This window comes from Diorhabda sublineata, chromosome 2 (assembly GCF_026230105.1).
Source record: "Diorhabda sublineata isolate icDioSubl1.1 chromosome 2, icDioSubl1.1, whole genome shotgun sequence".
Taxonomy (NCBI): Eukaryota; Metazoa; Arthropoda; class Insecta; order Coleoptera; family Chrysomelidae; genus Diorhabda; species Diorhabda sublineata.
Genome location: NC_079475.1, coordinates 37,466,197 through 37,479,295, shown reverse-complemented (window position 1 = coordinate 37,479,295; position 13,099 = coordinate 37,466,197). Strand labels below are relative to the sequence as shown.

The following is a 13,099-nucleotide window of genomic DNA, read 5'->3' as shown; positions in this document are numbered from 1 at the left end:
AGCGGCCGTAGGAGTTAGTTAACAATTTGATGTCATAATAAACTTATTGGGATAGTGACATGTAAACTAAACAGTGTATTTAAATAAATTAGATGTTTATGTATAAATAAGATACGCTGGGTGTATAAATTCATCCCACCTGTTCTGGGATTTAAAACTGTTCAAATAAATAAGAACATTACAATAATTATGACAAATAATGTTATTTTATAGCCTTTAAAACTTATTTGCTCCTCTCAACTTAACATGCTATACATAAATAACAGATTAAATATATTAATGAAGGCTGCTAATAATTATTTAAGGATTTTTTGAAAAGTCCAGGGTTTCCAGTGACTAATAGGAAAAAAGTCAGGAATGTATAGTATGAGCCAAAATAATGTTAGTACTTCATATAAACTTTTCCAATACAGGCCCTCGTTTTTAAATTATAGGACTTCAAATTTTGAATTTTATTTTTGATTTTAGTACTGAGTAAAATTTTTGGAACCATTGGTGGTATTCTTACATAAACACTATTTACTGCTACCATTACATAAAGACTCGCAATCACACTGTCTGAAACGCGCCTGTTTAGTGGAGCACTCCATCTATTTGTATCTTCACTTGTCTCATGCTAGGTGTCTATCCATTTCCGCAGAGCCTGCTTTGTAAACAGATTGTTGAGAAATTTAACATCAACACTTTTGGCTATACCGAGAATTAATGTTGTGATAGTGTGTTCAGTTTAATTCCCATAGTGTATCTCAGTAAGTTTATTTTGGTGGATAGAGATTTACAAACCAGGAGCAAACTACAGGTAATGGTTATTATTGATTAAAAATTTTAGCAGAAATAACACACCCTGTACGAAATTATGGAAAATGACTTTCCTACACCTCTTAAATACAGGAAATGTATTCTTGTTGGTATTTGATAAAATGAGCCGTTTGTCTATTTTATTAATCAGTTTCTACCAATTTTCGCAAAAATACAAGTTATAAAACATTTGAATTAAACTAGTTTCTAATCTAAATTTAAAAATTATCGTACATTATTGATGACCAATATTTTTTTTTAAATTATCTCGTATATAATCTTAGAAAACTATAATCAGATAGATCACATATCAGTTGATTGCGAAGATTTTTATCACAATATCTGAGAGTCGCGTTCAGTTTTCGGTAGAAATATCTAAACCTCTAATTTCAACTACTTTTTTCTAGCGATAATTTTTCCACGATATTTATCCAGTTGTAAAATATATTTCTAGATGTTTAATAATTATTGTTGAGCAGTTAGCTGTGATTTATCCACACACACGGATTTGATATTAAAGTTTGATAACAATAAGTAATTTTTATCTTGAAATGCCAAAAAGTATAAAAACCGCAAGAGGTGAATTAATCATTTTTAATGTACAAAAAATCATGCACAATCGAAACAACCCATTACATACCCAGAATAACTGTGAATCTGTGATCGAGATCTGGATTACTTTCCAAGCATGCAGATCTTGATCAGGTTAACACGAGCGATGATTTCACACACAGAATACTTGGTACAATTTCCAAAATTGTAAACTTGAAGTGAAAATTCTTATAAGTATGATATTTTATTTTCAAAATAAAACTATTTTTCTTAGTAAAACTCTTGTCAATTTATAAACTGTAGGTGTATCCAAAGATTATCGAAATTATGATTCATCAACAAGCTACTCTTGTAATGGATCTATGGTTCTGCTGTGTAACATGAAATTTCGAACATTGAAAAAGAAGTAGATAAATAAGGACGCCATCTATTGTTTCCTCGTGGAGTACAGCCACGTCACTTAAAATTAAGGTAGACTCCAAAACAGTGAAACTATTTCGAAATGAATATTTTCAGGCTTACTGGAGATTTATCTCATTTAATAGCCATAATTATACTTCTACAAAAAATTTGGCATTCAAGATCATGTGCAGGTAAGTGTTAAGTGATGTTTTTCACGTTTCTTTCCGGTAGACACTAGCAACGTATACAGTTAGTATCTTGCAATAATTTTTTTATTTATCGTGTATTAATTGCCGCTGAATGAAAAGTTCATTTCAAATGTAATCCTAGTTTGATAGTAAATAACTTTCCATCTAAGTGTAATGCATGGTGTTTATAAAAAATATTATTTCTGCATATAATGTCGTTTTTAGAAATTTCGAAATTATTGAATAGATATTAACAATTGTAGCATAAATTTCAAGAATATTCAATACATAAAACGTTTTTTATAAAAAATGTGGATAGTTATTAAAAAACTGTTTGGAAATTTCATGGTATCACATTATAAATATTATATTTCAAAAATTTATTTAAATTTATTCATTGTTATCAAATATAAATATATTTTTGAGATAAAGCCCAACTAATTAAGTAGATAATTCTCATTTTAATATAATTTCCTTCTAGGTATATCTGGAAAAAGCCAAATTCTATTTGCATTAGTTTATACTACAAGATATCTGGACTTGATGTCATCCTATGTGTCCCTATATAATACTGTTATGAAATTCGTATTTTTGGCTACATCTTATGCTACTCTCTATTTAATCTATTTGAAATTCAAAGCTACTTATGACCACAACCACGACACATTCAGAATTGAATTCTTGATTTTACCATCATTCGGATTGGCAATGGTGATCAATCATGAATTTTATTTCATGGAGGTTTGCATTAAAACAATATTTTATAACTTATCATTGTTACTAAAAAATATATTTTAGGTTTTGTGGACATTTAGTATTTATCTTGAATCTGTGGCTATTTTACCTCAACTTTTTATGGTCAGTAAGACTGGTGAAGCAGAAAGTATTACTTCCCATTATTTGTTTGCTTTGGGATCTTACAGAGGATTGTACATCTTGAACTGGATTTACCGTTATGTTACTGAATCCCACTATGATCTCATTGCTATAGTTGCCGGTGTTGTCCAAACTGTACTATATTGCGATTTCTTCTATCTTTATATTACCAAAGGTAAGTCTCACTTTTCAATCAGTTCATTTTGCTACAAGATTTCGCTTAACACTTTAATAGTATTAGTAACTAAACATTCAATGTACAAGGGCTGTTGATTAAGTAACTGTTATTTGAAAGGTAAACGTATTATCTATAAATAAATTAAATGTAATATGTACAAGATTTTGAATATTCTCCCTGTAGAAATGTTTTTGTTGCCTGCTAATATAACTATTAGTTATCAGCAATTCATTCTTGAAATTTCATAGTGTTGTTTAGAAAACCAAGACTTCTAAAGCTTGATAACATTACGCAGTGGGAAAAAGAAAGAAAGCATTATATGCAAGGTGATAGGATATTTGACATTTTTTTCAAAATTATTATAACTTAAATCTTCAATAAACAAACATTTCTAAGTAATAAAGCCACTAAAACGTTTTTGATATCAGTTGGTATTGCGCTATCACATTATTTGTACAAATTGATTAATGTATACACAATTTACAAATTTATACAACATATTAGGAAAAATTAGTTTGAAACTTTATTAGCATTACCTAGCTGCTAAAATAACATGAAAAAGGTACCTAAACATTATTTATTTTCTTAAATATTTTACTTCTTAGTCCTTTTTATATGTTTTTTGTGATGATATCTTGATTTTAGATCTTTTTTTCTATGACAATCAATTGAAAATAACATGTAGACCTAAAATTAATCCAAATCATCACGAAAAACATGAAATGTCAATTTCTACATGTTATTTTAAACTAATTTTTATAAAAGAGACTCAAAATCAAGAGAGATCCTTTATTGTTGAAAAATTGTTAACGGCAATCCTAAAATAGGTAATAATAGCACCAAAAACCATGATTAGGAAGCTATAATTTTAAGGTTATATCATAAATTTCTCTTTTTCTTCAAGATTTTCTGTAAAAAATGGTGATACTGTGAGATGACAGTAGATACTTTATCAAAAGATTGCATATTCCTCATCTTAGTGTCACTTAAGTTAGGATTTTAGCTGCTGTCATCTGATCGAGACTGGGTAGATTAGAATTATCAGGCCTAACTATCTTTTGCCCTACAATGATTATTGAATATCAAGGTTTTATATAAGGCTTAGTTATAAGAGTATAACTAAACTAATAACAGTTTTTACCAAAAACTCAACAAAGTAAATTTTAGTCAACTGTAAAGTATGTTGAAAGCCTCAAATAGCCCTCATAAATTCAATATATTTTATTTTATTAAGGTTAATATTGTTTGTAACAGCAATATTTCACAGTATTTATTATAATTGATAAAATAATTAGAAGAATGTTTATTGGTTACTTTCTTACTTATAATGAAAATGTATTTTAACGTATTCCTGATTGATCATTTGAATTTTAAAATTATTATGTCAAACGGATTTCACCTGATTAAATGTGTGTTTTGATGGTTTGATTTAATCATATTTATTTATTTTAGTTCTGAAAGGAAAGAAACTTCAGTTGCCAGCTTAAAAATCGACCGAAAGACTAAACTGTACAAAACTTTATTTTAAATTCAGCTAAAAGGGGTATTAAAAACAATTAGTTTTAAGTAATATATTTGGATAGTAAACAAATATCCACTTTTATTTTTTTTTGTAAAAATATTTACCTTATGTTTAAATATGATTACAAAGGATTACTGTTGAAATATTTTTTGTACAAATTCTCTTTTAAAATCAAAATATATTATTTTTTCATTTCGTTCTGATCATACCTTAGATTATTGTAGTCTTTGATTCCCTATTTGGCATTTTTATAAACACATACGATGATTAAAAACACTTTTGACCTCAAGTTTGATCTAATTATATCATATACCAAAATGGTCATTAGATGCCACTAAATGTGTTAAAATAAAGTTACATTGTAGACAGTTTTCTACAAATTTTGTAAAAAGTACTAGTAATTTTTAATTATTATACTGATAACGAGAGTGCTACTAGGTAGGTGAAAAAAAATGTATAATCTTAAAATCAATTATTCATATTCATAACTTTTTATTGGCTTTTATAAAATTATCGTGTATGAATGAAGGTGTACAGAAAAGGATTTTTTTATTAGAAAATTACCCAGTTACGTGTGATTCAATGGAATTTTGTCTTTGTTACAACAAATCAAGTCTGGTCAAAATGGAAAAATAAAAAATATAAACCTCCAATAATACCCTGTCTAATACAGCCTGTAAACATCAACCTTGGGATCCAGTGGTAACCAAAAAGCACTACATCCTTGAAGAGGAAAGAAGACAACAGTTTGGTAACTTCCAATATTCCTAGTTGAAAATATCAATTAAAACTTGATTCAATATGGTTTTCTTTAAATTACAATGTTAAATATTCAGGTGATTAGTGAACAATGTGAAACAAATTTTTTGAGCATCCATTTGTTTGTAGTTTTGTTTACGATATGAGTATAATGAGAAAGTGTTTTACAGAAAAATAATTTCTGTATTTTCTTTTTTGTACACCTGTATTAACTATTCGACGCAAGTGTGACAGTACACCCTAAATGTGAAAATTAGATTGTAAAGCTACCTTCTGTAAATAGTGCATTATACCAAAAGAACTTGAATACATTATTTACTCTTGTTGAGAAAAATTATGCAGTAATCCAAGTAAGAAGTGATACACCTCATTTTTATATAATAAATATTTAGTGTACAATTAAAAAAAACAAAATGCATAGTTTTTCTCCATTTTTCAAAATTTTGTTCATAGATTTTTCATTAATATGTGTAACATATTTATTTGGTGTGTTTAATATTCGTTTTCTACAAAACCATGTTTTAGATCTTCCCAATAAAAGTAGTTTTTATGTTTTGGATAAATTTTGTTTCCTTTAAAACTGATATAAAAAGAATTACTAAAAATCATTTGATGAATACATTGTACTCAACACCCATAGATTTATTATTAAAGATAAAAAGAGCATGTAAGTGGAACTGTACTGTTGGAAGAAAGAGAAAGAGCATCGGTGTACCACTCTCTACTCGCTTCTAATTCCTTTGTCATTTCCACCACTTAAAACTTCGATATCATGGCGATTAAATCAGAATAGTGTTGATAGAGATAGGGAGTAGTATACTCGTGTTCTTTCTCTCTTTAATAGCAGTTCGGACCCACTTGAACAAGCTTCCATACATATAAATGTCCCAAATACCTACAATTAACCCTTAGACGTTTCACGGAAATACAGTAAAATCGATTCGGTTCCCTACATGTCTCCATTTGAAATAATCGAGTGCAGGATATGTAAAATGTTTAATGAGTATCTATGACTAATTTTAAAAATCCATCAAAACCCTATTACTTTTTACAAAAAATAAAGTCGTAAATCATAATTTCTGTACATTCAAACTAATTCAGTTACTACCTGTGATTTTTTGGATTAAAATGTAGAATCTTTAAATGAATGGTATCCCCAGTGTGTAAAAATGAATATCTTCTGGAATACTTATTGAAATAGAAGATAAGAAAGGCTTGGGTTTCAATATCTCCACAGAAAATTGAATACAACTTTTTTTGAATAAATTCCTATAGTTTTTTAAATTAATATGTAGAATCTTGAGTACGAATGGTATCCCTAATATATAAAAAAACGTTTAATTTGGAAATACCCAGAATAAAACAAAATATAAAAGGGTTTGTCTTCAATATCCCCACAGAAAATTTAATGAAAACCTTCTAGAATTGGAATTTTGGAATTAAATTAGAAGCTTCAGTATGTATGGTGTCCCTAGTGTGTAAAAAAATTCTTTTGGAATTCCTAGTGTTATAAGTAAGGATTGGATTTCAATATCTCTCTGTAGTTTTTAAAAGGAAAATAAATTTTGACGTTTCCACTTTTCTTTAAGTCTTTATCAAAATATTTTGATTTGATATAAAAAAATTATTCTTTTAAAAACTATCAAAATAAAACTAATTTTGAAACAGAAGAGACCTAGAATCAAGAACATTTATATGTATATATATATATATATATATATATATATATATATATATATATATATATATATATATATATATATGTATATATATATATATATATATATATATATATATATATATATATATATATATATATATATATATTACAATTTAAAACGAAATTATAGAGAGTAATTCATGCGGATTCAATTTATTACCCTTATCATAAACAAATTCAATGATTTTTCTTATATGAAAGATTACAACCATAGACATAGTAATTACAACTTGACATTCGAGCACACTACACAGTCGAGTTAATAATTTTCACTTCGGCTACCTCTACCTAGTACAAATTAAAAGCGCTTCGAAGCATGATGTCCGCTACAGAACGTATTGAGTTTGTTTACGACCACTGTTCGTAAAGTCATTGACAAAGTTCTAGATACATGGGTACTAATTTTACGTCAAAGTGCGTGTCACAGAACATACCGTTCGGTATGTGCTGTGCCACTTCGCCCGCAAATTGAATTTCAAATGTACCTTAATACCTTTTTTTGTGGATCAATTTAGAATTATTTGGTAAGCAAGTTATGATCGGTGTAATTACGAGCTAATTCAGGATGTTGATTTACCGTGAACGAAAACGATGTGATCCGTGAGCACGGAACCGTAATTGAAAATTCAGAACTGAGCGACTTGCGACCACAATTTTGAAACTAGCTTACCCTACACTGATTAAGAACCAAAACTGCGAACAAAACTCTATTATTGTCATTCTTTCAATTTGTCAACAGTTTTTTGATAAAAATGGATAAAAATTTAGAACATGTCCTGGAGGAGTTGTAAGTTTTGAATATGTAATATATATCATTATATAAATCATTTTTATTTTAGAATAAATACTCCTGGAGTTTATGGATGCGTTTTAGCCGATGAACATGGACTTTGTTTAGGGAGTGAGTAATTTTGTTGTTTTTACTTCATGTGTATTATGAAACGTTTTTATAGATAAGGGTGAAACTTCAACTACCACGGCAGGTATCATTGGTGCAATTGCAGAAGAATCTTTGAAACTAGAACCAAATAGCAAACCTCCTATCATACATTTCGAAAATGACAATCGCTCCTGTACAATACAAAGAATTGGGACGATAACTGGAGCTATTTTCAAGAACTTACAAAATTAATTATAAATTATTAATATCATTGATATTACTGTATACACCTTATATTTAAAAAATTAAGTACAAATTAGGCAACAAAAGTATATTACTTATATAAAAATACCAACATTTTTATTTAAAATTACTAATCTTGTTTAACAAATGAACTTTTCCTGCTTTTGTACTTTTCTAATCCCAACCTTAATAACGTCATGTTATCTAATGCCCAAATGGAAACTATGATGAAAAAGAACACTGCACCTGCTCCAATGTGTATGAAAATTGATTTTTCTAATAGATAAATCTAAAATAAAGATACGATATACAATAATGGCAAAATAATATGGACGAAACTTACCTCTGATAATATAGTCACAATTCCTGACAAAATTAAAGTAATGAGAAACTTTTTACCAGGAATCAGCCCATCTAATGGTGTGAATTCAGTATCCTGGAATTGCTTGTGAATATAGTTTAAACTAAAATGCATAAAAACTTCTTTTTATATATAATAATACATAAAGGCGAAGTGTTTCTTAACAATGAAGAAATTAGATATTAATAAATTAACCAATGAATACTCATTTCTAGGCCCCAGATGAAAATTTTTATTTAATATTTTCATAACTAAGAATACCTGGCAATAGCACTTTGATTTATGTGATTGAAATAACATGCATAAACATAGGTCCAGTTTAGTTTTGGCAACAGAAGTAACTGTATTAAGTATATGTTAAACCTTAAAAGGGATCCCTTACGGTATTAGGAATTAGAAAGTTCTATAGTAGTGCTATATTCAGAATGTAAGTAAATCAGATCAAGAGATGGAATATACTACAGTGAATAAAGAAGATTCATATTTCAAATTACAATTAAAGTTGTCCAAAGTATAGAGCTAAATATAGCCTAAAGTGGAGGTCTCAGTCATTTCCTAGGACCAGCAAATAATTTAAAAATACTCTATATGCACGTACATATTTTACTAAACACAGAAAAAGCGAGAATTGTCACATTTGGAACCATTTTATTTGTGAGATTTGAAGAAAAAAATATTTTGAAAGTTTGTTAATGTACAAACAACCTATAGATTGGTGTGAGGTCCATTTATTTTGTGCAAGATTTAGAAACTTAGTGAACTAGCTAACCACCTTCCTATCTTTTCCATTTTATAGTTTATTTTAAAACATTTCCAGCCCTCAATAAAGTTTTTTACTTTTTGTGTTTCTATTTGATGCACCATTTTCCCTTATCAGTATATCAACCTTTACTATTAATTAGATTTAGTGTACAATAGAATAAAACTTTTGGATTTACTTGTTGTGTGGAATCTTATTTTATATTATATCTGATAAATATTCTTTTATTTTTATAATCATACGCAAGTGGCTTAATATTGAGAATGCAATAAGACATGTAAGCGAATGTTAATACTCTAGGTACTCAAGGGTTAAGTTATGTAATTGAATTGATAATATTAGTTCTAAAACTTGCAATATTAGTTGATACCACCACTGATTTAAACAAATTTTATTTATTATGAAAAGATCCTTGATTTACCAACACTTGAAATATTACACTGTATGATCTTTTAAACCATTTATTTATACAAAACTCAAAGGACTAGACAATTTAATTGTTAGTATTGATATAGTGATAGTATATCAAAGTTTTAAAAATTTACTTACCTATGCACTATTCTAGCAGTCATATTAATGCAGTTCGCCAAAATGAATCCTACAGGTCCAATTATATAGGTAAGTATGTAGGATATCAACAAAAACATCACAGAAAATATCACCATTAAATAATTATACCTATGACAAAAATTTGCAACTTATATTTCATATGAGTGAGAAAAGTATGAAATATTTAGTTTCTGCACTAAATTTTACCACGACCTACAAATAACTCATACAACTTCTTCCCATGAACTAGCGAACAACTTTCTGTGGTAGTTTATTGTATGAAATATCAATTTTTTCTTTTAGATTGTTGGAAAAATACTTTTGTAAATATTTGACAACCGTAAGTGGCACATTACCTGTCTAATTGTTGATTATTCATTGTGGCAAATACATATCCCTCCGTGACTCCATTTATAGCAAGAAGTACTATTGCGAAGCTATGAAATCTCAGTAATACTACCGATAAATTATTTTCTACCAATTTCTGCCCTCCATACAGGTATAAAAATGAATAACTGTAGGCTTGACCAAATGTAACAACTACAAGACCGATAGTTACTACTATTTTACATAATTGACTCAATACTTCGGCTGACTCGGCGACTTGTTTCTAAAATTTATAATAATTGTGATTAGCACAAATATCATGAATTTAAAAAGATAAATTAGGATTATTTTTAGTAAAGACTATTAAGATAAGTTAAATATTAAATTACACAGAATTGTTGAAAAGTTCTGAACCGAATATATAAAAGTGAGTCTTACTTTATTCTGTTTTGTTAATATCTCATCTCTTTTGATCATCTGGGTAAAATAAAAATATGCAGACTCTTCAATCGGTCGGAAAATGAACCTGAAATGCTACAATATTAACCTGGAATCTCCTCCTCGAAAAGTGATATTTAAAAACCATCAACTTTTTAATTATTTAAAATTTAATTAGATTAGCGGAAAAGCTGAAAATATCTTATAAAAAATTAATGCTAATGGAATTAATGAGTTATTTTTCAACAAGTTAAGCGCCATGCCCAATCATAAATGGACCGAGTTCATTTTGTTTAAATATATTTGATGACAGGCCAATGAACCCACCGTGATCTAGGTACAGTTCAAATGCCATCACTTTTGGTTCCATCGTGACCAAGCAATGAGATATGGAGGAAGAGCTAAGGTAAAACCAAAAATGGTTTTAGATTGTAATAAAGGTAAAAGAGCTATTGATATTTCTGATCAGATAGAAGACTACAACAATCATTTATGAACATCATTAAAGTGGTACAGAAAACTAGCTTACAACTGCAGTAGTAAATCCATGTATTATTCACAACGAAAGTTGTAATGAGGATCTGCCCATTACTGATTTTAAAAAATATTTTGTAGAGTAATCTTTACATTATTTACCAAAAATAAACTGGATCAAATGATATAATGCGTTTTCTAACTCTTTTAAGATAATATCGCAAAGAGATGGAAGAAAAGCAGCTCAGAATAATACAAAAAATGTTACTGTAATGTTTACACTACAGTAAAATATACTTCCAGTTTTATTTGTACCAAATATGAAAAATTTTCGAAAATTGGAACTCAATTTGGTTTTAACCCAGGGTTCACATATTATACAAATTTCGAGGCCCAAACAAAAATTATAATTCCTCTAGATCTGCTAATACCAGTTACATGGTAACCATAGTTCAATGGTCCATACAGTCAATTAGAATGAGATGTGTTATGGGACCATCATAACATGGACCAACAAAGTCCAACTTCAAAAACCATTGATGGTTAGGGGCAAAGTAGAATTAAAATTAAGTTAAAGGGTTGACTAATTTATTTTCATAATTTTAGAAGTGATTATACAACATAAGTTCATATGAATTCCTTATTGTTTTTTTGAGACTGTATCTTCTGAAATTAAGTTTGATTTTTAATAATATGTAATGTTACTTACCTAGCAGCCAAGCTTCCTAAATTATTTACAATATCATACACAGACTGTTGACTGAATGTTAAAACTGGAGATACTGTCATGACATACCTTTCCCCTTCAGTTAACACCTGCTTCACTACTGATTGTTTTATAAAACTCATTGTTAATACAAACAATTTTGAATCCAACATAGCTTCCTATTGAAAAAATCTAAAAATTTTGTATATCAAAAATACAAGACGTTTACCTTATTTTCCATTATTCCTGGAAAGAGTTGTATGAAAGATGTAAAAGGAAAATCTGACATATCAGAAAAAATATTCTTTTCTGCATTTTTCTCTTTTTTCTTGATTTCCTTTACTTTATTTAAAGCTGGAATGTACCAAAGAAAGAAACCATAATAAGAAAGACATAAAATAACAGATGAAACAATTTGCGCAATAGAAAAAGCATTTATAGGATATTCCGGCTCTGTTTCAACATAATAAACAAAAATAATTGTTCGACTTACTACATAAAGTGTGTCAATAACGACCTAGAAAAAAATAATAGTATTAGTGTTTACATATTATTTTTTTGAGATTGTATTTTTGAATATTTCTATTTACATATACCTACTTTTAACCTGACAAAACAAAAATTTTGAGCAACAAGGACAACAACCTGAGACACTTGTTCTACTATACAAGATAAAGCCACTGCATAACAACCTAACTCATACTGATGTTGGTATTTATCATCTGTAGGTGTCAAGATGTTTATCCACACATAAACTAATGTTATATTAATCACACTCGATAAGGGAACACTGAAATCAAAAATTCAATTCAATTTTTAAAATTCAATTTTTAAAAATTTCGATGCGGTACTTACGATAACCATATTTGATTGATAACTTGGGCCCAATTTATTGTGCTTGTATTAGTTAAACAAGCTTTTAAAATCGGTTCTTTGGATAAAAATAATATTGTTGATTCTAAAAGAAGTAACCTGACGTTCATAATACCCAGGACTTCTTGACCAACAGTTCTTATTATGTAAGCATTCAAAATAAAAGTTATACATCGAAATAACACCTGAAATAAAATGTTATTAACAATTAAATAATTATTTGAAATAACAATTAGTAATTAAATGAATACCTGGAATACTATGCTAAAAGAAGCATTTTCAATGCTACTTTTCAGTATGTTTCTTGCCATTTTAAATAAATTTTTTAATTTAAATCATTTTACAGATAACAAATCAATACGTATGAAGTAAATAATAATAGACAAAAAATCTAGGGTTCTATTCTTCTTCTTTCAAAACACAAGATAACTAAATAATTTACCTCAAAATGTATTGATGACATACATATTGATACATATTTTTTTAAATAATC

The 13,099-nt window shown here is 28.2% G+C and overlaps 3 protein-coding genes across 3 annotated transcripts; 2 read left to right on the top strand and 1 right to left on the bottom strand.

The window, feature by feature from the left end:
- Positions 1-613: 613 nt before the first annotated feature.
- LOC130453434 (ER lumen protein-retaining receptor) lies at positions 614-5,910 on the top strand. Its single transcript, XM_056793181.1, has 5 exons — positions 614-799; positions 1,654-1,943; positions 2,422-2,681; positions 2,739-2,991; positions 4,447-5,910. The coding sequence occupies exons 2-5, from the start codon at positions 1,853-1,855 to the stop codon at positions 4,479-4,481; spliced, it is 639 nt and encodes a 212-aa protein (XP_056649159.1). The 5' UTR covers positions 614-799; positions 1,654-1,852; the 3' UTR covers positions 4,482-5,910.
- A 1,746-nt stretch (positions 5,911-7,656) lies between these two features.
- Positions 7,657-9,455, top strand: LOC130453427 (uncharacterized). The gene is made up of 3 exons (XM_056793165.1): positions 7,657-7,782; positions 7,835-7,896; positions 7,949-9,455. The coding sequence occupies exons 1-3, from the start codon at positions 7,748-7,750 to the stop codon at positions 8,125-8,127; spliced, it is 276 nt and encodes a 91-aa protein (XP_056649143.1). The 5' UTR covers positions 7,657-7,747; the 3' UTR covers positions 8,128-9,455.
- On the bottom strand, positions 8,192-13,023 carry LOC130453423 (protein RFT1 homolog). The gene is made up of 10 exons (XM_056793160.1): positions 12,858-13,023; positions 12,589-12,791; positions 12,334-12,523; positions 11,963-12,250; positions 11,737-11,912; positions 10,554-10,641; positions 10,145-10,398; positions 9,789-9,917; positions 8,462-8,582; positions 8,192-8,407 (listed from the first exon to the last, which is right to left on the bottom strand). Exons 1-10 carry the CDS (start codon positions 12,915-12,917, stop codon positions 8,249-8,251), a joined length of 1,668 nt encoding a protein of 555 aa, XP_056649138.1. The 5' UTR covers positions 12,918-13,023; the 3' UTR covers positions 8,192-8,248.
- Positions 13,024-13,099: the final 76 nt, after the last annotated feature.

What these genes read in the sequence shown, in the direction of transcription:
- LOC130453434 (XM_056793181.1), top strand. Translation starts at nt 1,853, where the DNA reads ATGAATATTTTCAGGCTTACTGGAGATTTATCTCATTTAATAGCCATA. An exon ending in ATGAATTTTATTTCATGGAG is followed by an intron (nt 2,682 to 2,738) that starts GTTTGCATTAAA and finishes AATATATTTTAG; the next exon opens with GTTTTGTGGACATTTAGTAT. An exon ending in CTATCTTTATATTACCAAAG is followed by an intron (nt 2,992 to 4,446) that starts GTAAGTCTCACT and finishes TATTTATTTTAG; the next exon opens with TTCTGAAAGGAAAGAAACTT.
- LOC130453427 (XM_056793165.1), top strand. Translation starts at nt 7,748, where the DNA reads ATGGATAAAAATTTAGAACATGTCCTGGAGGAGTT. An exon ending in GAACATGTCCTGGAGGAGTT is followed by an intron (nt 7,783 to 7,834) that starts GTAAGTTTTGAA and finishes TTTTTATTTTAG; the next exon opens with AATAAATACTCCTGGAGTTT. An exon ending in ACATGGACTTTGTTTAGGGA is followed by an intron (nt 7,897 to 7,948) that starts GTGAGTAATTTT and finishes ACGTTTTTATAG; the next exon opens with ATAAGGGTGAAACTTCAACT.
- LOC130453423 (XM_056793160.1), bottom strand. Translation starts at nt 12,917, where the DNA reads ATGGCAAGAAACATACTGAAAAGTAGCATTGAAAATGCTTCTTTTAGC. An exon ending in CAGGAATAATGGAAAATAAG is followed by an intron (nt 11,913 to 11,962) that starts GTAAACGTCTTG and finishes TTTTTTCAATAG; the next exon opens with GAAGCTATGTTGGATTCAAA. An exon ending in TATTAACAAAACAGAATAAA is followed by an intron (nt 10,399 to 10,553) that starts GTAAGACTCACT and finishes TATAAATTTTAG; the next exon opens with AAACAAGTCGCCGAGTCAGC.